This window comes from Fusarium tjaetaba (assembly GCF_013396195.1).
Source record: "Fusarium tjaetaba strain NRRL 66243 chromosome Unknown NRRL66243_c0000155, whole genome shotgun sequence".
Taxonomy (NCBI): Eukaryota; Fungi; Ascomycota; class Sordariomycetes; order Hypocreales; family Nectriaceae; genus Fusarium; species Fusarium tjaetaba.
In genome coordinates, this window is record NW_023501351.1 from 1 (window position 1) to 24536 (window position 24536).

A 24536-nucleotide genomic window follows, 5' to 3' on the forward strand; every position below is an offset into this window, starting at 1 on the left:
TATTTTATTTAAGCCTTAACAGTTTATAAATCTAGAAATTTTATAGACTTTATTAGTATTTTTTAAATATTTTATATCTTATTAAATAGGCTTATATTATATTATATAAAATAATAAGGTCTTGTTAAAATGGGGTCATTTCTTGTGACACCCGCAGGGACCCTCTGCACCGTCTCTGCCCGACCCTCCGCTTTCAATTCCCTTTTATGGATGATAAAGGCTATAGAGCGCGGAATTGCTGAACCCCGGATTGTTAGCAGTTGACGTCATTCTCAACTCGGCGGGCCGAATATTGTGATGCCTGCTTAGATGAGATGAGATGCTTTCTCGATTCTTTCTAGGCATCGAAAACAAGTGCCTAAAATCCGTGGGTTGCCTACAATGGTTAAGAACATTCAGCCTCAACAAGGGCATCACTATGAAATTCCTGAACTGGTAACAGGGCGCTACACCATTGATCGGCGCAATTGCCGGATACTAGACTCTAAACATATACCAGCCATTCAAGGTTCTTCGGAAGGGAAACGATTCACCATCTTTAGACTGAAACTCGGTTTCCTTCTTACAGTTCAGTAATTCTATGATATGTTGTTCCATGTTGTTCATTGGCTGCTCGGTCGGGCAGTCGGGCATTTTCATGAGCCACTTGACTCCTTTGGGTAACCTTCTTCAACCTCATCCAAAATGATTTCAAGACAACGAGGCAAACAAAAGTCCAAGCACAAGATTCAGAAGAAAGTAATATCTTATCGATAATGGCCCAATCCTGTGCCATGGTCTCATCAGAGTACACAATGAACTGCCTTGTGTCTATCAGCCAGAGGTCATCATCTACGACAGCTTAGAGACACGCATTGCGTGCTGTTCGCCAATGTAAGTTTCTTGAAACAAAATCAGAAATACAAACGATTTATCCTCTGGTTTACTAGTCATAGTCCCTCATATTGTGAACATTCGTTGCTTTTCCTCAACTCTTTTGCAGCAGTGTTGTGAAGGCATCACCACTTACACCATTTGACGCCAGTCCATTTTGAGCACACTGCTTATATCTTCATTTTTAACCTCATGGTATCTACCATCTCTCAAGCCTTTACCTTTACAGGTCCCTGTATTTCATGCCACGATACTCTCACGCGATAAACTCTCTCAGTCAGTGGCAGACATTAATGGTGTTAAACCTGCAAACCCATGTCACCAACCGTGCACATCATTGCCGTGTTAGTTCCCCGCCGTGGGAGTTTGTCTGCCTGACGTAGGGATCGCGCCGGTAACTTTTCCTTGATGTTAACAGAGTTGGAAGTCTTATAGAACCCTTGACCCTGGTTCATCATCAGAGCTGAATCATGCCAGGCAGCAGCAAAACGACCAAACCTCAGGATGTGTGGAGTCCATACTGAGCTGCCCGTACTCAATTACTGTACCAAAGCATCATTATACAAGTCTGTTACCCAGAACCGCGTATCACTACGATTTACCCTTTCTGGAACCTCGCTTTCACACAGTATCAATTATAAGGCCCATCTGTTACACCAAGATCAAAAACCTTGATCGATAATCGACCCTCTTCCCCGTGTCACACTACAACTCCGTTCATCGGGTTACCCGTTTAGGAACGTCCGAAGCTGCTCTCAAAGATTCCATCTGACGATCCTCCACATTATCATATTATGCTTCCCCGTATTATCCTCATGGAGAATGGTGAATACATGTACACGGGACGTGTGTTTCTGACTCGCATTTCGGATTGCTTACTACTTTGGGTTACTTGCATCAACTCGAGTATCTCCCAGCAATAATTGTAGGCACACTGTTTCACTCGACACATTGGCATGGCATATTCATCTCATCATTTCTTTGATTGTTTCTTTTCTACAGAATATGTAAATGTACAGCTATCCATGCAATGCTTTTAATGAGGTAAGCGACAGGCTAATCAGGCAACTCTGTACATGGAGGTATTGTATTATAAGCATTTCCCAAGAAATAAAAACCCCAACGCGCCGATGACAATGCTTCCCGTCTCCAATTCATTTCCTAATCAATGCCTTCCTCGTCGTTCTGCTTCGAAGAGCTCCCTCTTCATATCCATAAGCATGTCTTCTAGCTGGTAAACCTCGTCGCGGCTAAGTGCTGCCGCCTGCAATTGCTGTAATCCACCACGAAGAGTGTCCATGATTGACCTTGTCTTGTGTGGTACTGGTGTTTCTTCTTCTTCATCCTCATCTTCTTTTGGCTCGGCAACTTCTTCTTGGCCCTCCTCTTCCGCTTGTGGCTGATCCTCCTGGACTTCTTCACCTGATTCGCTATCAATTGGTAGAACTTCCATAGAGTCCTCAATGACTTCATCAGGCACCCGAAACTCAGGCTCTTGACTTTGCGAGGCTGCAAAGGACTCTGTCACCAGTTGTGACATGAGTTCCTCATCGGTGTCCCCGTCATCACGTGCATCGGTCGACTTTGACGTTGTCTGAGACGCTCGGGAAGATGAGCGTGTAGACCTTTTGGTAGGCGACGCCTGGTCCTCTCGGTTTGGTAGCTCCTTGCGCTTTTGTCCAGCGGTTCGTCTGGATGACCGTCGCACGGTTGGAATAGACGAGGCCGTTTCTTGAGATGTTGACTGGCTATCTTCGACCTGCTCTGGTCCTGATGGGTCGGCCGACCGTCTCTTTTTGCGACGTGTCTCTGCATGCACGGCGCTTCGCTTTCTCTTCCTCTTGCTGCCAGTTTGGTTTGTATTTTGGTTTTCATTCTTCTCTTGGCTTGCTTCGACAGGCGTAGAGGGAACAACACTAGACGGTGGAGGCTCCTTAGTGTCATTCTGTTCTTCGTCGGCAGATTTGTCTCCTTGGACCTCTATGCACTTTTCGGGAGACGCGTCGTTCTTTTTCTTCTCGGGGGAAACAGAAACTGAGTTGTACTTGTCGAATGGAAGATGGCATCTTCTGGATTCAAGTTCCACCACTAATCTCATGAGGCTGCTTTCATCGCCTTCACTGAGCGCGAAAGATGAGTCTTGATTCTGGCTGTTAACCACCTTAGAGCCACGTTCAACAGCCTGATCATCAACAGCCTTTGCAGGGCTGCTCCTGGCATCCACAAATTCGTCGTCTGCAGATTTTGGTGTTTCCAGAACCTGTGCTGGAGGCGGGGCTGTTCGTTGAGGGCTTTCCAGCTGGCTGAGGGCAGGCTGTTCGATATGTTCCTCTTTGATCTCTTCCACATCTTGGCTAGGTGGCGCATCTGGCAGTGCCTCCGCGTCTTCGGCCACCACCTCCTGACTACCAAGACTTGAAGGAATGACCTCCTCCTTCTTTGATGATTCTGCCCTCCTCCTGCGTCGCTTAGACCGTGTGTTCTTACCAGAGGTCTTGTTCTTAGCAGAAGGAGTCTCCACCTCAGCTTGGTCTTCATTAGTCTGTTGACTGATGGAAGGTGAACCAGGTGGTGAAGAAAGCTCCCAGTCGACGATCGAGTCTCTAGCCTTTGATCGAGTTTGTATTTCAGATAACAGAGGGTTGCGTCTCGGGTCCGGTGGTGATGAAGGTGGGTCGTTCAAGCCCTCGAGATGAAGAGCTTGGCCACGTCGAGGAGTGGGTGTCAGATTGATGAACTCATCGTAGGAAGCTGCGCGTTCAGGGGTAGTTTCGAGTCTGCTGGGTTTATTCTCAGCATCCTTGGAGCTCTCCTCGATCGCAGCCTTTGCTCGGGTCCGTGGGCTAGATCGGATACCGGGATACATGGCGGCATTTTCTTCCTGTCGCTCACGGACTTCCCTCTGCCTTTCAGTAAGATGTTGGGACTCCTCAACCAATGGTGATGAGACAATTGGGGCAAATTGGATTTGAGAGTTGTCATGGCGAAGACGGGGTGTAGCTGTTCGCTTAGCCGGTTTTGTCTTTACAGATTCAGGGGTGGCATCTCTGCGGCGCTTTCTAGTCGTCGCACCCCTAAGACTCATCTTCGATATGGATGGTACAGGTGAGGCTGCTTGCTCAACGCCTTGCCCCGATGACTTGGCAGATGATAGAGCGACGAAGCTCAAATCTTCCTGGGTATCGACAAAGGTTTGCGCTTGGGCTCCGAACTCGCCACTGGAAAGTTCCATACCAGGGAATGAGACATCAACTCTTGGCCGTAAGGAAGCTATAATCGACTTGAGGCTCTCAGAGCAGTCCAGGCTCTCTTCGTCCTTTACTAGAGCGTTCCATGTCTCTGCCATTTTGTTTACGACGTGACGATGTTTACTTCTAAAACCCGCAGCGACGAGAGGCTCGACTGTGTCAAGGACCTTGTCCTCCAATTGACCGAGTGTCAATAGCTGGCCACAGATGTTATCCCACAGAGTCCGTACCTGGAGATAATTAGCATATAGAAGAGTGCACCCATTGGGATTACCTACAGATCCAGAGACAGGAGAACTACTGCGCAACAACTTATGCGCATTTTCATCCTGGATCCATGGACTGAGTCCTGTTTGTAGCTTGGGGAGAGTTTTGATGCCATTTTGCGAAAAGGATGCGACAATGAAAGCGCTGACAGCCTCAAAATAGGCCGCAATCTTTTGACCATTGCATTCGCCCTCGTTTTCGTAGAAGTATTTCATACTCTGACCTTGAAGCTGGTAAAGATACTGGAACGGGTCGAATGAGGAGGATCGTGATGCCGTGGGAGGGGCACCCCAAAGTCGTCGCCGAGCAGCCTCAACAGCCTGGCGATCTCGGGGTAGTTTGGCAATATTGAATAGCGCAATCGCTACCGCCAGCGCCATCTGGTTTGATCTTTCAGAATCCTCGAAGAAATTGTCCGTAACAATCTTGGAAAGAGGCTCTACAAGACCAAGGGCGCGACCTGAATCTCCAGACTCTTGAGCGATGTGGTCGGATAACAAGTTGAAAAGAGAGAACCATTGTTCTTCAGGGAGCGTGGGGTGCGAAACAAGTCCTCGTTCGAGAAGCGATACTATCTCCCGGTATTCAGGTCCAAGTAATCTCTCGCTGCTGGTTGGTAGCGAGCCGGATGGCGATGGGTTTTGATCCAGCAAAGTACGAATGTTCTGAGCAGCGAGAACCCATGGACCGTATGGTGAAAGAGCGTCTCGCGGTAAGAGTCGGAGCATCTCTCTCGACAACTCCACTCGAGCTCTTGAAGATTTGCCTCGGAAGAATGGATCAAAGACAGCTAAGAAGCACTCGGCAAGATCTTCATCATCAGCCAATCCTGGTGGCTTGGAACAAAGTATGGAAAATAGGTGATAAAGCGGCGTCTGAACAGTGCCGTTTGACTTGTCAGTGCGATCAATCCGGCTAGGAGTTGAAGCAGGCTCAAAGGTATTAGCAAGAGACATAGATAGCTTCTTCTCGGTGAAGGGGAGCAGGCCAAGGTTGCGAACAAGGACATCGACATAATGCCTGACACTCGACAGATACTTCGTGCCTGCAGACTCAGACCCTTCAGGCAGCCCGGTTGACCACACCTTGGACAATAAATCGAAAGCTTGGGCGATGAATCTCGCTGTCTCGTCAGTCACCTTGATATCCTTTGCCGAGGCGACAGCAATAGAACCAACGAAGGCTTGCCAGAGTCTATAGGCTAAACTTTCGGTATTAGCCAAGTCGTGGAATTTCTTCTCCAGAATTGGTCCAACAAGGCCAAAGATTTTCTCCGAATTCCGGCGAGCCCATTTTGAGTCGATTGAAGGCAGCTCCTCAGGGCTTATAGGAGCAACATCCTTGATCCTTTCGTCTTTCCAGCTTCTTGGGGTCGAAACGTCGAGCAGTCCGGTCACAATTCGGGTCGCTTGCGTTACGGAGTCAGCAGAAGACTCGGCTTGTGCATCGAGCTGGACTAGTTGTTGCGTGATAGGTGCAAGGATAGTATCCCAGGCAGCGTCGATCGACGTGACATCTTGACTAGGACGGAAGGCATAGTAACACAGGTTGCAAATACCACCCATCACTGTTCTGCGAAGCTTCATGGCTTCCTCTGACTGCTTCAAACTGAATTTACGCCGGAGTTGGCTTGCTAGGGGTTGTGCCAATACACCCAGAGACTTTGGGGGCAATTTGTTGCTGGTGATTGAAAGATAAACATAGCGATTCCAGGCATAGTTGGCTTCCAGTTTGGTCTGTGAATCGGTACAGTTGAACGAGTCCTGCGCAATCTTGAACCATGGAGCAAAGTGTTGCCATCGACTGAGAGGGCACTGCAGGAAAAGGGTCACAGCACCCCAAATCTGTGGAACCGTTGACAAGAGTTGCTTCTCTTTGAGCATAGTGTCGAGGCGCTGGATGTAATACTGAATATAGATTTGTTTGTCCGCCGTCGACTGCAGAATCTCAGTCACCTTGCGCATCACAGGCTTCTCATTTCGCAGCGAAAAGCCAGCTTCCGTGCCCAAAAGAATTGCCTGCGCTCGAATGTCTCGAATCGGAGTGAGCATGTCATTAAACAAATCCTCTAGCCAGGCCGTGTGGGCAGCCATATGGTTTCGAGATTGCCTCACAAGACGCTTGTAAATCTGGATACGGCCCATGATGATGCTCTTGCCAGTCAAATGATCCTCGATGTTGTGCAACGATGTGACTAACCGACCAACTCGATCCGAAGACATGACTTTTGGGGAGAAGGACTGGAAAGCAACGACTTGCATAAGGTGGCGTGCCAAGTCCTTCGAGATTCCTGGGTCCGAGAAGCATCGAATGCAATGGTCGATTATGAAGACGCCGAAGTCTGATGTGAGAGAAGAAGCAATGGCTGGAAAATGCAAAAAGGTCGTTAGAAGACTGAGGGCTTGGAATATGAGAGAAGAGTCAGGAGACCCCTCATCTCTTTTGGATTTGACATCTCGTTCAATAAAGGACATGAATAGGCTCATCTTGCCTTGTAGGGCAACCCGGTCTGGTAGGTTGTTGGAAGCCTTGAGAGCACGAGAGAGCATCATGTATGCATCGAGTCGCGAGTCCCGGTCGGAACCGGCGAGTTGTTTTATTGTCGAGTCCAACATTTCGGCGATACTAATCTGGCTTGATAGGCCGTTGGGATGGCCATTAAGAGGTGAAGCGAGAGGGTTGGGAGACGGTGACGGCTTCAAGATACCCTTCACGGGCCTCGAAGAAGCAGAAGGGGTCGTAATCGGCGACGATCTGAAGAACTTGGAGGCTTCTCGATATTCGGTATGGCTTGACCATTCGACTTTCTTCCTTGTCCGCCTCGAGCCTGAATTGGTGTTGGTTGCCCCGTTCGACGATGGTGTATTAGCGCCTGGTGGTGTCTGGAGACTCAGTCTTGGGTCGATGGGACGACCGACTGAAGCCTTCATAGGAGCTATTTTATCTGGAAAAGATTCTCGAGGAGGAGTTGGCGGTCGGGGAGAAAGTTCGTCGAGGGTGGTGGCCTTGGCTGAAGATGCCATGGCTGCCAGGCAGCATTGGCGATCTAGACAGCAGTGAATTGGCCGAGAAACCACTAAAAACGCATGCGAATATTAAGGAGATTAAGATTGGAACCGTGGATTTTGCTGCGACTTAAAAAAGTGCAAACATTTGTATACAATGGCAAAGAGAACGAATGAGTCGGTGTAAGTGAAGATGGTGATATTGCGTAGCGTTGAGGACTGTGAGTAACTACCTGAACCTGGAGTATCCGTAAGTAAATGCTTGATCGATCCGCGCTTCAATTCTCCGGGCCAACGCGCGAAGCGAACGCGATTTTTAGATGAGCAACCGCGAATCAATTAAAGATTCAGGGACCGTGCGCGTCAGACGCCCCAGAATCGACCCCCCTGTCTGTCGCCCAAGGCGTCTTTCATGGCTGAGGTAAGCGAAACTTTACGTGTTCCCGCTACAGATCGGCTGGAGGCGCTATCGATAAAGTTCTAGGTACATTGGACCCTGTTGTGTCAGTGAAGCACATGCCAGAACAGGTCGAGAGAGAGCTACGGATTGGACCTCGCCTCGATATTGCCTTGTCATTAATAAATTACAAAAGTTACATAAATAGAAGTGAAAGAGCAAACATGATGTCCTGCTGCGCTATGAACACTTACCAATTTCTCCAAAACTACCTCTAGTACTCCTTCTTAAAATGCAATAACACATTTTGTTAGTGGCTGATGTCCAGTTTCCATCATCTTCTCCCCGCTCATCTTGAACCATCACACCTCCCATCAACATCCCCCTCTCCACTCATCATCAAATCATCATGGCCGCTCAGCCAGCTTTTGGTCTACCCACAGGGGCTCAGAAGCTCAAAGATGTCACGGAACTGGTCGAAGCGCTCACCGAAGATCTCGAAGAAGATCAGTTTCTTCCAGATGGTGAGTCTCCTGACTGGAAAGAATAGCAATGCATCCTCTCCTAATGCTGTGGACAGACCGCGCCTTGGCTCTAGAAAAGCTTAAGCTATACAGTCGAGACCCCAGTAATGCCGAACCTCTCTTCTCGGAAGCAGTCAGTGCACCCCTGCTCTCATATGAGGGTCAAATGATTTGAAGAATTGCTAACTGCTGTCAGGGTTTCACTATGCTCCTTTGCCATGCCTATGATAAACCATCTACCAAATCAGCTCGGGCTGCACTGAAGGTTATAGCTAATTTGATGCTTCTCGTCCCTCCTACACGGCATATGTTTGTCGACAAAGGTTTTGCTCCGAAAGCCATCAAAGAACTAGACACTGGAAATTATGAAGATGAATTTCTCAACTCCCGTATCTTGTTCCTGACCACATATGAAACAAAGATCGACCTGAAGGAACTCCTCGATAAAGATAAACTGGCCGATCGCATTATCAACAACCTAGCAAAGCATGCAAAGGAAATGGACACCAAGGCCAAGGCTGACCCCATGCAAGACATGGCGCTCACCGAAACCGCAAAGCTCTTGTTCAACGTTACACATTGGTGTAAAGAGAAGGCCTCATTATTCAATCCTGCAGTCCCTCATCTGATAGCTGTACTGTTCAAGGCTGACGTTTCCCAAACGAAGCCGCTTGACCCTCCGGTCGGATTCATCATCAACGGCTTCCTTAATCTTGACCTGAATACCCCAGAGAACCAGGAGGCTCTTCACCCCAAGGGCGATCCTGAGAGGGTAGTATCTAGGGTGATTGACATCCTAGATGTCTCCATTCGAACAATTCCCGACAATCAGAAGGATGCTTCCATTGTCCCAGTCCTTGGCCTCGTAAGGTCGATATACGAGCATGCGCCTGATTCTACGAAAGCGTTCATTCGCGAAAAGCTCTTGCCGACGGAAGAGCAGAGAAAGGATGTTCTGGGCAAAGGACACAGCTTATCAGCCAAACTACTCCAAAACAGCAACAACGCCATGGCCCCGTCATTGCGCAACCTGATCCAGCATGTGCTCTTCGAGCTATCTGATAAGGATGCCTCCAAGTTTGTCGAGAACGTTGGCTACGGCTTTGCATCTGGCTTTCTGTTCCAAAATAACATCCCTATTCCAGCTTCGGTTGCAGAGGCTCACGGCGCTGGTGAGGCGGCCAAGGAGCAGAAGCCAGTCAACCCCATCACTGGCCAATTTGTTGATGCTGAGAAGCCAGTTGACGAGCCTGAGATGACGGAGGAGGAAAAGGAACGAGAGGCTGAAAGGCTCTTTGTGTTATTTGAGCGGTAAGTTCACAATTTCTATCTACTCACTCGTTGCACAGAGCTAACAGGCATTTAGATTGAAAAAGACAGGCATTATTGACGTTCAGAACCCGGTGGAGACCGCCTTGAGGGAGGGTCGTTTCAGAGAACTCAGAGACGATGAGGTGGAAGAGCTTGAGTAGTGAATCGTAGTCGGTCTCTCTTCTCATTATCAGCATGTCGAAGTCTATCACTTTGGTCATCCGGGCAGTGATCTCATATCAAACGGAACCTTGCAGATTGGCGGGAACAAAAGAAAGCATAGATGCATACATTAGTTTAGGGGTCTTCGTTAACAAATACTCAGTCTTATTGTAACAGAGAATTTGGCCAATGTATCATATCAAGTGGTCGATAACGTAGTCGACTATTGCTCATTCTCAAATGTAGTATATTCCCCGATCAATGACTGTAGTCTCTCTCCCACCTTCATCCACCTCACTTACCTGCCTACCAACTTTACGATCCTCCAGGTCGCACATCCTCTACCGCTTCGGCTCTTAGCAGCTGCCATCACTGCCAACGCGTCGGGTTACTTGTTTATTTTCTTTTTTCAAAAAATCCGCCCTTCACCTTTTCTTTGCCCCGTTTAATTCAGTCAGGTATTAACTATATTTATGAGCACAGGTGAATCTCATCTCACCCTGTTTCTAAAGCTTTGCCGATTTGATGAAAAGTCAAAGTCAGAGTCGCGCAACACCATCCGCAACACGATTTTCCTACAACGAGCATATTCACACAAGGACTTGAAGTCTACCTAAAGAAGACATAGGTGTCGCAGCGTCAAATCTTTCCACTTCTCTTTCACTCTCCAGCAAGATGCCGCCTTCCAAGTCTAAGCCCACTGTCTTCTACGCACGCGATAAGTCCCCTATGGAGGAGCACAACGGGTAAGATCTTAAGCTCTATACTTTGGCGCATTAGGTTCGCTTGCTTATATGAAAATCTTAGGCCTCGTGCTAGTATCGAGGGGGGTGAGGATGAAGAAGAAGAGGAAGAGCTCATCCCAAAAATCAAATCTGATCTTGTGGACTATTCGAGTTCCGAAGAGGAACTCAATTCTCCTGAGCCTGAGAAAACTGAACAAGACTCCAAGCCCGAGAAGCGCGCTCTTTCTCCGGGAGAAGAGAGCGATGAAGAAGCCGCAGATGCAAAGGCAGCCCCTCCAGTCAAGCGCCAGCGTCGCTCGCAAGTGAACAGTTCAGCTCCACCTCGTCGTTCTAAGCGTGTTGCATCGACTGCTAGCCTTCAGGATGAGGATACTTGTGGCGCGGAGAAGAAGAAGCCCGTTTCTGGAAAAAGAGGTCGCGGTCGTCCTCCAGCCAAGACAAGAGTGACCAAAGTCGAAACAGCCTCAGAGAGAAGCTCTCCTGCCAGAAAGAAGGCTACGCGTGGCGAGTCTACTACCGAATGGGAGGTTGAGAAAATCATTGATTCTCAGGTTGACGCTGATACCAAGGTGCTTTACTACCAGGTCAAGTGGAAGGGTTTTGGCAATAAGGAGAACACTTGGGAGCCTAAGAAGAATCTGGGCAAATGCGCCAAGCTCATCAAGGATTTTGAGAAGGATCAGTGAGGGGGCTATGATGGTATGAGCTATGAACTAGTTGACAGCGATGGGGACTTTTTAGGAATGAATCAGATCACTGGGCTATGGTTATGGGGATAACTGAGGGAAGCATCTAGCAAGGAAAGGTCTGGCAACAATTGCTTTATGGGAACTTAACCACTGGATTCAAAACGAGCGAATGGGAGCAGTATCTAGATGGAATTATCTCAACGATTACTTCGGGGCAGCGTTATCAAAGCCTTTTAGCAGAGGAGAATGAAGCTCTAGTACTCTTTTGTCAAGATCGGCACATCTCCTATTGAAGGATAAATAAAATACAGGTTTTCTTTATGCAGAATGTAGTGATTGCGACGAGTTTAACTTTTTCTGCTACACCATTGTTTTGTTTAATTTTACCCGCCCTACGATGGTTTACCCCCATGTCACATCTTCATTCTTCCCTGAGCAGAGTTGAGAAACCCAGTGCCGCTCCAGCAAGAGGAAGCAGACTTCGAACCAAGTTCAAAACCCCCCATCTTCCGATCAGCGTAGCCACGTCCTCCTGTGAAGCATCCAAGGTTCCCGCAGACGCCTTGAACAAGAGGTCGTTTGTCGAACTCATGAAGATAATAGTGAAAGGAACGATGGAGACCGTCAAAGCAGCACTGGCAGCCAGCCCCTTCCAGTTACGGCCTTGCTGGTGAGCTGTATAGGCGGCGTATAGATAGGCGATTGCTGTTGTTCCAGCAAATTTGGGCATGAGAGCGAATCCACGGTTGGAGAGAACCTGCCAAACGGAAACACCTTGGGGTCCTGGTAGTTGCAGAGCAGCGGGGATGCCAGCAAGTGAAAGAGAGGCGATGAAACCTAGAATTGTCAACCAGTGTCTTATGATTTGACTTTATAGTCTTACCAAATGCATAGGCCGAGCCAGTGATGCCTGTGGCAGTGGCCACGAGAGAGGGAAGGGGGATAGAGATGGGCATTCTGAAAATAATGAGGTAAATTTAATATTCATATAACATTCTCAATTATCTTGAAAATCTACAACAAGTTGATGCTGCTGAAGTCATCGTCATATATATCGGCGAAAAGTGGAACCCCGTCCGGACCCGGAAACTATCACGGACTTCCTCAGATGTCCGGCCGCGTCCTTGTCCATTTCCTGCATCGTTATTGATCAAAGACCCTCGTTCTCGGATCAGGCCGATTGGTCAAAGGGCCTGTGTTATAGCCTTATTCGGTTGTCGACTTTGCTTGGCTAAACGACAACCATTCCCTTGCGAACAACAAACCCATGTAGGGTCACTTCTTGAAACTCGTCTCTGGTATCAGCTTCCGTCCACGACGACACGAATTTGAAACCAGCCTTTTTGAGGACGTTTTGACTGGGGGCATTTTCGCTCAGTGTGATGGCTGAGATGCACTCCTGTTTGACATCGCCGTCATCTTCGAGAATTGTGTTCTTGTCCACTGTGAGCTCAACTTCGTTCCTCGGGAGCGACCACCACTCATCGAGGTAGACTTTCATAAACTCAGACGCATAGCCTTTGCCCCAATGCTCTTTCAGAAAGATGTATCCCAGAGCCGGCCAGCCTAATTCACTCGACCATACACAGGTACCCCCTAATCCGATGGGCTCACCTGTCTCGATGAGGGAGATGACCCAATCGTACCTCTCGCCGTCCTTTGGAGGTAGGCGAAGACTTAGACTCTTTTCAGTTTGTTCTATCTCAATATCGGGACCTCCTTGCGACGACCATTTCATGCCATCTGGACATGTGCGAAGAGTTCGAAGGAAACCGAAATCATCCTCAGTCATATGACGCATCGATAGACGTTCTGATCGAAAAGTGTTTCGTTCATGATTTGGTGGAAGTGGATAAACGGGAAGTGTTGTCTTGACTGTTACAAAGTCAATTGACGAAGGTTTTTTGGACTCCATGTTGAAAGTTTAGGGTAAGTTGAGTTGATTGCGGAGTTGCCTATCGTGAATGCAAGTCTGTAAACGTTCTGACCCTGAGAAGCTCTAGACCTCATATATCTTCCATCTCCCTCCGTTTCCACTCCGAGTTTGTCTATACCATCTGTACTATGTCGCAGAATTGTGAGTCATGGGCTATCACGACCGTTGATTGTGAGTCGAATCAGCAGGCTTCAATTTCAGGTGTGACAAAAGTACCCCTCGGCACCCGACAACTGGGGCAATATTCGCGTTCACTACGTGTGCCCTCATAGGCGTTAGATGGCTTGAAACTGGAATCAAGGTGCGAAAACTCACTAATTAAAGACCTGCTAGAATTTGTCTATTTTATAATAACTTTATCTAACCAATTCCTTAGGTTCAAAGTCTCAGTTTCTAGCCATCCCCAAGCCTGTTCAACATGTGTCTGGCCTAACTAAAACCGTTGAGAGTCAATAAGGCTAGCCTCACTCAGCCTTAGGATTGCAATGCATGCTAATTTATGCAGGGAACTTGATAGGCAGGAAGGGAATCAGGGTCGAGACAAGAGACAAATGTCACCCAAAAAAATCTAAACGTCACTAAACTCAAGTTGGGTGGGACCGCGCCGGCACTTCCTCTGTTTCTGTCTGTCTGCTACAGATTATCAATTCTTGCTGTTATTTGCTTACTTTGTCTTGCTTTAAGTTGAACTTCAACGCATATAACGACTTCAACGCCATGATTATTTGAGACAATCACTGCGGCAGTCTCGGCTTAACTCACCAACATAACTATTCACATATTATTCGCCATTATCGCCCAGAATGAGCTCCCGTGAAGGCCGTCCGGCCAAAGTACTGAGCTGTTCAAACTGTCGCACACGCAAAATCAAATGCGACAAGATACAACCGTTATGCGGCCAATGTTCTCGCTTTGGCCTCGACTGTGTCTTTCCCTCAAGAAAACCAACAAGACGTGCTCCAAGACCTCGCCAGAGTGAATTACTTGACAGGATCAGTCGTCTTGAGAGCATCGTCAACCAGGCTGACCCCGCCAAACTGAAGCAATTGGATGAGGGGGACATCCAGAGTCTCCAAGGCTCAACCTCACTTTCGGCAACGCTGGATAACCGCTGTGATGAGTCCCAAGCAGTAGCAGCGCAGGCTGCTAATTTAGAGACTGGCGAACAGTATCTCGGTTCTGGTTTTTGGGGAAATTTATGTGCTGAGGTTGAGGGAATTCGACAAGCGTTGAATCAACCTTCTGAAGACAGTGATGAGGAAGAAGAGGGCGAAAGCCCAGAGTCAGTAGATATGGCATCTACGGGTCCTTCGGGCTTCTTACTTGGAAACTCTGATTACACATCGAGGCAACCGCTAATACACCCTCCACCGAATATGATGATACGGCTCTGGACGATTTACACCCGCAACGTCGATCCTCTCATGAAGATTCTGCATCGACCAACCATCAGCAAACATTTCCAAGCTTACATTGAGTCACCGACTACACACACATTCACCGCCGAGATCAACGCTGTCTTATTCGCCATCTACTTCTGTGCAGCTGTTTGTTTGACACCAGAATCGTGTTTGAAGCAATTGGGTGAAAACAAAGAAATTCTCACAAGGCGATACCGTGTTGCGGTGGAGCGGGCACTCGCCGAAGCGGACTATCTCAGCACAACCAAGATCGAGCCTCTGCAAGCCCTGACGCTCTACACAAGCATGATGCGTGTTCACTTACACGACCGGACATCTTGGGTTCTTACATCACTTGTAATCCGAATTGCCCAAGGACTTAACCTTCATCGAGATGGTGACGGCCACCGCTTCACACCGTTTGTCGCCGAGATGAGGCGCCGTTTATGGCATTTCATCGTTGTTCTCGACATCCGCGGGTCAGAAGACCGCGGTTCTGATGCAACACTTACCCGGTCAGGCTTTGATACAGCAGAGCCCACCCCCATTGATGATGATGATTTTGGACCTGATTCTATAGGTCCCTTGATACCCAAAACAACGCCTGCCGAGAACGTTGTATGTTTATGTACTGCTATGTGCTCAGGCATCTTCGGCTTCATATCGCACCCGCATTACAGCCCTCGAGGCGAACCAGAACATTTCTTATATACCGAAGAGGAGCTTATTTCTCATATACGTCAACTGGAAACTAGCTTCATCCACACTGCCAAACCCTCACATCTCCCCTCTATTTACGCCTCTGAAATTGCTCGCATCGTCATTCTAAAGCTTTGGCTCAATATTCAATATCCTTTCACCGGTGGACCAGCTCCCGACCGACCTCGCGTATCAAAAGAGACCATGTTGCGTACTGCGATCTCGATTATTGAGCTGCGAGAGCGTATGACAAAGAACCAGTGGGAAGATCGGTTTGCCTGGTGGACAGACACTTATGTGCAATGGCATCCTCTCGCGGTTGCATTAGCAGAACTCTGCGTGCAGACAGAGGGAGAGTTGGTAGACAAGGCCTGGGTGGTCGTGGAGAGAACATTTCCATCGTCGCGAGAGCACATTGCAGACACAGCGAAAGGTTCACTTTGGCGACCTATCAAAAAGCTGCTCAAGAAAGCGAGGGCGGCGAGAACCGAAGCGCTTCTCAAACGTATGGATTTCAACTCCAGCATGAACCTGGACCCTGCAACAGCTTTCATACCCCCAGCTATGAATAATATGGCTCAACCATTGCAGTATGGTACAAACCAACAGATGAATATTCCTTCATCTGGGCCAGGCTTGGCATCACAGTACGACACGAGCAGTATGGATCCTTCGATACTGTTCGATCCACCAGAGACTTTGAATCTCGACTTTGGTATGGGCTTGGAGCAAGGCGTGCCTATGGAATGGACATATTGGACAGAGTTTTTCAACGATACACAGATAGAAACATCTCCAGGGAGCGGGACAGGTGAGTCAACATGATAGTTCACAATCGGTAGTCTTTGTTACTTTTTAAATCCCAATCAATTGTTTTCACACCAGGCAGCATCCGCATGCTCAGAATTTTTGGTTCATTCAATGCCCGTTTTATTGAGCAAAGTCAGTTGATATTTCCATGATCCGTTGTAACACCCGCAGAGCCCCAACCGTCCTCTAAACCGAAATCATTCTAAGCGAAAGTGGAAGGTCGCTTCGCGCTGAAGAGCTTCTTGGTGTTCTCCTTGGTGATGCGGTGGGGGAGAGGGAAGCTGAGTCCCTTCTGGGTCAGCTGGCGGATGTAGGGTCGCTTGATGTCCTCGGTCTTCTCAATCTCGACGACGCGGAGGATCTAGAGTTTGTTAGCGTCTGTGATGAGTAGCTGATCGACAGAGTTGGACGTACGTGGATGGACCTGAAACGAGCACGGTGGCGGGCAGCCATGTCGGAGTAGAGAGACTCGACAGCATCTGTTCGGGACAGCTCACGGTACTCCTTGTACATGTTGTGCGTGCCGGAACGAGAGTCGTATCGGATCCAGATGCCGAAGTTCTTCACCTTGAGAGGGTGCTTCTCGTGGATCTGAAATTCCCAGTTAGCCTGACCATTGCTTCCCGTCGTGTGGATTCTTGCTACGTACAGTCTTGACGCTGACGATCTCACCAGTGGCCTTCTTGACCTTCTTGAGACCGCGCAAGAAGTACCAGTATCGGGACTTGGCGACCGTCTCGTTGGGAGCGAAGATGGTCATGCGGTAGAGGGCGGGAGTAGGGTTAGCCTCGGTGGGCAAGTGGCGCCCAATGACCTCGTATTCCTGAAGACGGCCTGAAGACATTGTCAGTATTGGACGTTGCAGGTGATGATGTTTGTTGTTGTGATGCCGCGTGCCGAGCCGGAGGATCAAATCGAAATTTCGAGTGCGTGGTGCTAGTACCAAGTCGAGGTGTTGACGAAATTCGAAATCGACTCTTCGATCAAAATTTTGACAAGCCCCGCTTCAGCAAGCATATCGAGAATTGTGTGAGTAGTCGTCGATGTTCTGCAGTAGCTGAGAGGTGGTCCTTCGTCCTTCTGTCCCTTCGTAGCAAGTTGTGAAGAAATATCGAAATTTGTTTCTCGTCGTCATAATCCTCCGGCGGGCGGCATCGTTGCAATCGAGCGCATAAAATAGAAAAACTGCTTACCCATCTGTATTATTGTCAGTGGGTTTCCCTGTATGAGTCCTGGTATGCACTTACGGTGACTTCTGGTGATTGACTGGAAGGTTAGTAAATGGCAAGTTTGCAAGATCGCAAGATAAAAAAGTGTGCGATTAGGAGGGCAAGAGCAGGTGGGTCGTACCTTCCGGAGGGCTTAGGCCCCGTTAGCGATTGGTCGACCGATTCTCCACTTCAGTTCAGCGTCACGTGCGGTATCGAAGAAGGAGCTCTGGACGACAGTGGGTCCAATGACCAATCAGAAACGCAGGCGGGCAAGTCAAAGAAGTTGGGAAGAGGGAAGATGAGTTCAACGACAGAGTGAGAGGCCAGTTGATCGACTTGTAACATCACAAACTTTGGTAATACAGACTTGAACTTTTCGCGACCTTGTTACTGGATCATTTAGTCATTCGTTAAACTGCTGTCATCCATTTCGATTCTGCTCATGCTCAGTTTGAACCACGTCCAGCACTCTTACTGAGCATAAGATCCTGCCTGTCTAATACAGGAACCATGAATACCCTCTTCGATCAGTTTGCGGAAGCCCATTCCCAGAAAAATGGCTACAAACTCGCGCAAACACTATCACCTGTTGCCCCACCAGATGACCCTCATCGCCTCATGGCTGTTTGGCGTAGTACGAATTCTCACAGCGTTAAGGGCGACATCAAGCACTTCGTCAAGAGCAGCACATCTCATCGAAGAAAAATGAGCCATGATGAAAGTACAGGCTGGGTAGAGGTGTACACCTCATATTGGAAAGCTGTTGCTGAGATCTTGGCGGGAGAGAGCAGGAAGGTATGAGGCTTGTATAGGTAGCTCTGAGAACATCATACTAATTCTTACATAGTCTACGTGGACTAAAGTATATGAGGCATGGAAGGAACTGACCTCAGTACTCATCCGCGGATACAACTCACATGGTTTCGAAGCGTGGACTATCCCCTCACTCTATATGGTGGGCAAGTACCTGCGATTATTTGCGATCAAATCCGACGAGGAGCGCCAGGCAAAGACTTTTGATACTGGCCCTGGAGCTTCGTTGATATCGGACGATTTCGACCCAGAAACTGATAAGCAACTTCAATTAAGAGACTGCGAAGGACATCTCAAACGTATCTTTTCGCTTTGTCTAAATGACAGGTATGGCCATCATACTCCTGCACGTTGATATTGGCTGATTGTGTCCAGAGCACCCCTCGAGGAATCACGGAAATGGGGGATCTACTTCGTCATCAACCTTCTCTTCAAGACCTACTTCAAGTTGAACTCGGCTTCCTTGTCGCGGACTATTCTCAAGACGCTGGCTGTGTACAATGACAAGGGCGATATGCCGCCTCTGGAAATGTTCCCAAAGTCCCAGCGAGTGACTTTCAAGTTTTACGAAGGCGTATTACTATTCCTTGAGGAGAATTACAATAAGGTGAGTCTACAGCTACTCGCCAATGTCGTCAATGCTGTCAACTAACAATATTCGAGGCCGAATCCCATCTTAATGAAGCGTGGCAACTATGTCACAAAGACGCTCTCCGTCAATCCGAGTGAGTGAAGTATCGACACAAGCCGTGAAACATATACTAACATAGCTATAGGCGAATCCTGACCTACCTCATTCCATGCCGCCTCCTCACCAGTCATGTCCTTCCTACCAAAGCCCTTCTCGAGAATTATCCTCGTCTACAGGGACTCTTCCTGCCTCTGGCCAACTGTATCAAATCCGGCAACCTACAAGCCTTCGATAAGGCTCTACAAGATGGTGAGGCCGAGTTCGTCAAGCGGCGTATTTACCTTACCCTTGAGAGAGGCCGAGACATCGCCTTGCGTAACCTGCTACGTAAGGTCTTCATTGCTGGTGGCTTTGATGAACCAAAAGAGGGCGAGACGACCCCGGTTCGTCGTACAAGAATACCTGTGGCCGAGTTCCAGGCTGCAGTTAGCATGGGAAGCGGTCATACGGTCGACCCGGATGAAGTCGAGTGCATGCTGGCCAATATGATTTACAAAGTAAGTTAACGAATCCCTAGTGTGGATAAGGCGCTGGCTGCCTTTCCGGTCCAGTAACTTCTTTGGCCCAAAATGGTTGAGAGTTGTCGTTGGCATCTGCGTGGCAGTCAGTTGACTATATAATCGTCACCAAATTGCTGCCTTAGCCAAGTGTCTGCCTGGGGCATTGAGGGCTCTTTATCTACACACCCTCCACCTCTGCCTTACAAAGATCTGAGTCACTAACGTTTGTTTGTTTAGGAACTTATGAAAGGCTATATCGCACGAGAACGAGGCATCGTGGTGTTGTCCAAGAAAGGCGCCTTCCCCGGCACAGGATTGTGAGACTGCAGGCTAAGGCTATTGGCTAAGACACGCCTGACGGACGTGAGAGAAGCTTCAGAGCCTAGCTGCATTTCTTAAACTGACGACTACTACTGTAAGAGACTCTAGTAGCATGAGGCAGAGTGGATAGACACCGAAACCGTCAGAATGACGCTGGCGCCAACAAATCATAAAGCACTTTCAGCTATGTCGGTTTTGCATTTGCTTTTTCAGCCCAGCTCACAGTTGCGCTGATTTGACCTCCTTGCTTGTTCCGGTTATCTTTGCACCATGTTCACGCTTGAGAATAACACCGTGAACCACCCTTGCGTCTCGCAACTTCGAGCCTGCACCCTCGTCCTTGCTCTTCCTCAACTATTGATGCTTCAGAAAAAGCACATTCCCATGCGTCTACTTACTCGGTAGCCATGGTCGGACAGTTCGGACCTTTTGTCAAATGCGAGACGTTGTTGAGCCCCCCACATTTCACATTCGCAGTTTGCATGGTTCGCTTGCTTCCTCACAAGTTAGATCGCACCTTATCCGACAGCGTGACTCACAACCGGGGATCTCTTCCGTTATAAGCGACTTGTGTTTCACGATGTAACTGGTCCTTGGCGAACCTTGTTGGACGCCACATTTGCCGTTCTCAACAGGACTTTTGGAATCTCACTGAAGGAAGCACAGCGAACAAAGTAGTGTAAGGCATAAAATGTATTTGAAAGCTCGCTCTGTTCAAGTTCGTGAAAACGAGCGTCGTGAATAATGATACATATTTTGGTCCATCCATCTCAGATGACAGTCTTGGTATTCTCAGCGCAAAATCATCGTGAAAAATCCAATATCAAGCAACCGGCTCGCGTGCAGCGTGGCCGAAATCCCAAAACCCCTGCTCCAAATAGTAGTCGAACCCTCTAGGGGTCTGTAAGAATAATAGTTGTACAGAAAAGAAAAGTCCACGCCGAATTTCAACCGTTAGAACTCCGTGCATAAGATATCAATAAAGTGCCTGAACTCCACCCCAGTATTTCTTTAGTTTTAAGGTATTTGTCAGTACTGCGAAGTCGACGCCTTGTATCGAAGAGAAAGGAAATTCATGTTTCATTAAAAGGGAGTAAAATCCATGCAGAGAAGCAGGTGCATTAAGAGAAGTGGCGGTTTGAGCGAGGAGTGTTTCTATGGTCTTGTTAGCGTTTGGTGTGAGATAAATGCTGAGACTTAAAACTCACTGTGCGGTTGAGATGTCATCGACATGATTGCAAAGAGCGACAAAAAGATCGAAGAAAAGTTGAGTGCCACCGTTGTACATCTCGAGTTGCATTGTACCACTTCGCTTGAAAGTGCTTCGTGAGCGAATGATGAGTGCAAGATAATGAGCTCGTAGCTTGGAGTCAGTATCAGGAGTGTTGGCGTAGGCATATCTTGCTGACGCAAGGATGGTGCTGCATTGGATTCCGGATTCTGAAAAAGTCATCAGTAAAAGGTTAGAAAGGGAGAGACTGAAAACATACGCAGCCCTTGCTTTCGCAGCGACAGTTTCTTCAACTCATCAAGACCGTACTTCTCCGCCGCACAGTAGATGACAGTGTCCTTGAGAAGATCACCGTCGATGCCCCGATGATAAACTGTGCTCTCAACAGCAGCACGCTGTTCTTCGCTGGCAGCTTCAAGTTCGTACGAGTTACGACGTTTGTTGTGGACGAGACGGGGAGTGTAGTCTCCCTTGTAAAGGAACTCAAGAACAGAGCTGAAGATCTCGGGTTCTTCATCGGGAAGAGAGATTCGTTTGCTGGCGACGTCCATGTATCCATTTCGTAGAGCATTGTTGAAGAAAGGGCTAGTGGCAAGAACGTCTTCATGAGCGGCAAAGAGACGTTGCTCGCTGCCAACCACGAGAGTGACGATAGGGGAAGCCATGTTGTTGCTGAATCGTGTAAGTGACGATTCGGGGACTGAAGAAAACAGTGACTTACTTATCCATCATAGTATCACCACTGGCACTGGTCATGGAAGTCATTGTTGGTCGGCGATGGCGAGACTCATGTCTTCGCTTGGTGATGCCACTGTCTTTGCTGAAAGAAGAACTCGATTTGCTGGCCTTGTGGCTTTTTGAGAAGCTCTTGCTTGAGCTCTCGTGGCGTCTGGAGGAGGAGAACATGTTGATGATTTCTGAAGGAGGTTTCGAGTGAAAGTGGTTTTTTTGATTATTAAATGATGGGATCGCTGAGTTGTTTTATACTCGTTGGGCCGATAACGAGGTTGACGGCGAAGTAGGCAGAGACAGAACGAGGCAACAACAAAAGAATGAGGCAGATGAAAGAAGACGCCGGAAGAATATCGTTGGGTATTTTGGAAAATTGAAACCTACCTCAGGTTCAAATAGTGATTGGAAATGATCACTCTTCTGATTCGTCTCAAGATACAAGAACAACTACGAGATGGGAGAAGACACACCATCTTTATAACTCGAGATGGATGCCCCGTGCGGAACAGTACGAGATGGTCTGCCTGATGCAGTGCTACCCCCGCTAATGAGCCATCCATTCCATCCATTTCTCCTTTGCATGAGGCGAGTCAGCCCCGTCGGTGGTGATAGGTAGTACCCCAGACGCGTATGCTAAGAAGGGGGTACGTGTAGAGTGGAAAAAGTGGCCCACGATATTGACGCCAGAACACGTGACGCAAAAAAGAGTGTTTTGATCAATTCAAGGGCGTCTGCTGTTAAAATATGAACAGGGATTGAATGGGAGTCACAGAGGAAAAGGGGCTGGGAAAAGGAAAAACAAACGAAAGCATGGGCTTAAAGGTAAGGGGGCCTTGTTAGCGGTTTGACTTAATTGAAGCTGACCAAAGTCTCGGGGAGGGCATCATAACAAATTAGGGATCGATACAGCATGTGCTTCCACTGTTGGTGGTGCTGGGATGATTAATTATGGGGACCTTGCGTGCTGAATGGGGAACGCCTCAAGGCAGAAGCACTCAAGCTCATGGGACTGCATGATAAAGCATGCTCGACTATGGAGCTGCAAGGCTCTTGAAGTATGGTCGAGCCTCGTCATTTTTTGCATCATCTGAATCGTCAGCTCTTGTAGAATCAATTGAGGTCAATTGAAGGTCCTGCTCAATCGGGTTGATGATGTATGGCCATTACGAGGCCCCGTTGCCTATCTAATTCTCACGACTTCACATAACAGCTTCTCCCCTCCAAGCACACTCTCTACCACAACTTTGTCCTTTAAACCCATGCTGTTTTAATTGATAGTGGATCTTTTAGCCTTTGGTCGGTGGGTATGATTTGTGATTTAACCAGGGGAACCAAGGTAAGGTACCTGACATAGCTCCCACCACCTCCACACTCGACACAGCCTGTTGGGTTCTAGTGACCCTTAGTGCAAGGCTCGGATGAGAAACCTCCCTGAGGTTTGAGGGCATCGACGCTGGCAATGCCCGTTATACGGTTGACCGTGACGGCATTTCCTGTCACACACACTTAAGATCCCTGTACGCCACGGCTGCAGATGACCGATATGTCCCGAATTCACGCCAGAGAACTCGAGACTTGGACGTTTTGCCCCTCAACTTGACCAGTTTCAAGTCGAACCCTTCCCTGCATTGTTCACATCTTCTCCTTTCCCTAACAAGTCCTGTGCCCGTGCCCGTGTTGCAGCCGTCGAGATGGACTGCGCAAGTGCTTGTTTGCCCGAGACTCTCACCATGGCTTCGTTGTGAAGTGCCCCACGGACCTTCTGGCGCTCCACTGGGAGTCCAACGTGTTGGCATCGCTGAAGCAGTTCCTCGCCGTGATTGGCAGGTACAAGTTCATCTTTTCCGGCTTCTACTATGTATATCCCCGGTGGCGTATCTGGGAATCTCTTGGCTATCATGCCGAGGTTGGTCCAGCTGTCCAGGTGGTTTCGGAGAAATGGCCAAAGATATTGGTATGGAAGCCACTTCTGTGGATATAATGCTTGGAGCATTGCTCGGACGTTTGTAAAGGGTGTTTCCAGAATAATACCGTTAAGTTTTATGCCTGGAGGGAATTGGCCTTTGGCTGCTAGATTAGTTGCAAAACCACAGCCAATGCTCTGTCCCCAGAGCAGTGCTGTTGGTTTCTCTTGATCAGCATTCTCTGATCTACTTTCATGTAATTGGGCTATCCATTGCAGTGCTGCTTGTGAATCAAGATTTATGCCTGGTTCTGATGGTCTATCATGAGATGTCCAATACCCTCGATAACTCAGACAAACCAGTGTGTAGTTGACTGAGGGCTCGTTATCATGTGCTCGCCGTATGATCCAAGAGAGATCAGGCAGTCTAGGCGGTAACGACGATGCATTCCCTATAAACCTGAATAAGTTACTGTGCGGTTTGTCTATAAGAGTGCCAAACCTTGAAAGTAGAGGATGTAAACTGGTGTCTCTGTTTTACCAGCACTCACTTGAGATGCTGGGGGAACATCTGCTACACACAAGGCAATCTCTGTTCCATCCAATGACTTAATTCTCTCTTCCCTCCATTTCACACGTCCACAATCGCGGGAGAACTCCTCAATGGTCAAACTCCGGGAGTTAGGTGGTAAGAACGGATTGTAGATGATCGTATTCTGGAACAGAACCATCATCAAACACTTCCAACTCCACAATGCCACGAACAAACCAGTAAATACTAACGGCGGCATGAGAAAAGGCGGAACATGCAGGGACCTAGCGCGGCCCAGATGAGGCCTCAGAATTGCATGTGTCCATATACGCGGCTGATTCCTCATGCAAACGCCTCGCGAGCGCATGGCCGATATGGTGATGGCATGCGAGGCCATGGGAGCTGAGCTGGCGATCAAAGAAGCGCCTGGCAAGGGGAGGGAGAAACGTGGATTGATGTAAGTAGTTAGGTGCAAGGGGTCCAGGTTTATGACATGTTCGAACGCGACTGGGCTTGAGGGATATGCGACTGTGCG

At 48.3% G+C, this 24536-nt stretch overlaps 9 protein-coding genes across 9 annotated transcripts; 4 read left to right on the plus strand and 5 right to left on the minus strand.

Annotated features, from left to right (window-relative positions):
• Window positions 1-2038: 2038 nt before the first annotated feature.
• FTJAE_7643 (Telomere length regulator rif1) lies at window positions 2039-7411 on the minus strand (the record flags this gene model as incomplete). The annotated part of the gene is made up of 1 exon (XM_037354380.1): window positions 2039-7411. The coding sequence occupies one exon, from the start codon at window positions 7409-7411 to the stop codon at window positions 2039-2041; it is 5373 nt and encodes a 1790-aa protein (XP_037205231.1).
• A 788-nt stretch (window positions 7412-8199) lies between these two features.
• Window positions 8200-9786, plus strand: FTJAE_7644 (guanine nucleotide exchange factor synembryn; the record flags this gene model as incomplete). Its single annotated transcript, XM_037354381.1, has 4 exons — window positions 8200-8314; window positions 8371-8447; window positions 8511-9625; window positions 9681-9786. 4 exons carry the CDS (start codon window positions 8200-8202, stop codon window positions 9784-9786), a joined length of 1413 nt encoding a protein of 470 aa, XP_037205232.1.
• A 676-nt stretch (window positions 9787-10462) lies between these two features.
• On the plus strand, window positions 10463-11219 carry FTJAE_7645 (Testis-specific chromodomain protein; the record flags this gene model as incomplete). The annotated part of the gene is made up of 2 exons (XM_037354382.1): window positions 10463-10533; window positions 10595-11219. The coding sequence occupies 2 exons, from the start codon at window positions 10463-10465 to the stop codon at window positions 11217-11219; spliced, it is 696 nt and encodes a 231-aa protein (XP_037205233.1).
• Window positions 11220-11643: 424 nt separating this feature from the next.
• Window positions 11644-12178, minus strand: FTJAE_7646 (uncharacterized protein; the record flags this gene model as incomplete). The annotated part of the gene is made up of 2 exons (XM_037354383.1): window positions 11644-12059; window positions 12106-12178. 2 exons carry the CDS (start codon window positions 12176-12178, stop codon window positions 11644-11646), a joined length of 489 nt encoding a protein of 162 aa, XP_037205234.1.
• Window positions 12179-12453: 275 nt separating this feature from the next.
• On the minus strand, window positions 12454-13137 carry FTJAE_7647 (acetyltransferase; the record flags this gene model as incomplete). Its single annotated transcript, XM_037354384.1, has 1 exon — window positions 12454-13137. The coding sequence occupies one exon, from the start codon at window positions 13135-13137 to the stop codon at window positions 12454-12456; it is 684 nt and encodes a 227-aa protein (XP_037205235.1).
• Window positions 13138-13961: 824 nt separating this feature from the next.
• Window positions 13962-16082, plus strand: FTJAE_7648 (transcription factor; the record flags this gene model as incomplete). The annotated part of the gene is made up of 1 exon (XM_037354385.1): window positions 13962-16082. One exon carries the CDS (start codon window positions 13962-13964, stop codon window positions 16080-16082), a length of 2121 nt encoding a protein of 706 aa, XP_037205236.1.
• Window positions 16083-16269: 187 nt separating this feature from the next.
• Window positions 16270-16911, minus strand: FTJAE_7649 (60S ribosomal protein L20; the record flags this gene model as incomplete). The annotated part of the gene is made up of 3 exons (XM_037354386.1): window positions 16270-16428; window positions 16482-16658; window positions 16717-16911. 3 exons carry the CDS (start codon window positions 16909-16911, stop codon window positions 16270-16272), a joined length of 531 nt encoding a protein of 176 aa, XP_037205237.1.
• Window positions 16912-17788: 877 nt separating this feature from the next.
• On the plus strand, window positions 17789-19603 carry FTJAE_7650 (CSN12; the record flags this gene model as incomplete). The annotated part of the gene is made up of 6 exons (XM_037354388.1): window positions 17789-18073; window positions 18126-18418; window positions 18467-18698; window positions 18755-18816; window positions 18868-19279; window positions 19520-19603. 6 exons carry the CDS (start codon window positions 17789-17791, stop codon window positions 19601-19603), a joined length of 1368 nt encoding a protein of 455 aa, XP_037205238.1.
• Window positions 19604-20724: 1121 nt separating this feature from the next.
• FTJAE_7651 (uncharacterized protein) lies at window positions 20725-21740 on the minus strand (the record flags this gene model as incomplete). Its single annotated transcript, XM_037354389.1, has 4 exons — window positions 20725-20758; window positions 20812-21043; window positions 21094-21506; window positions 21556-21740. 4 exons carry the CDS (start codon window positions 21738-21740, stop codon window positions 20725-20727), a joined length of 864 nt encoding a protein of 287 aa, XP_037205239.1.
• Between the last annotated feature and the right edge of the window lie 2796 nt (window positions 21741-24536).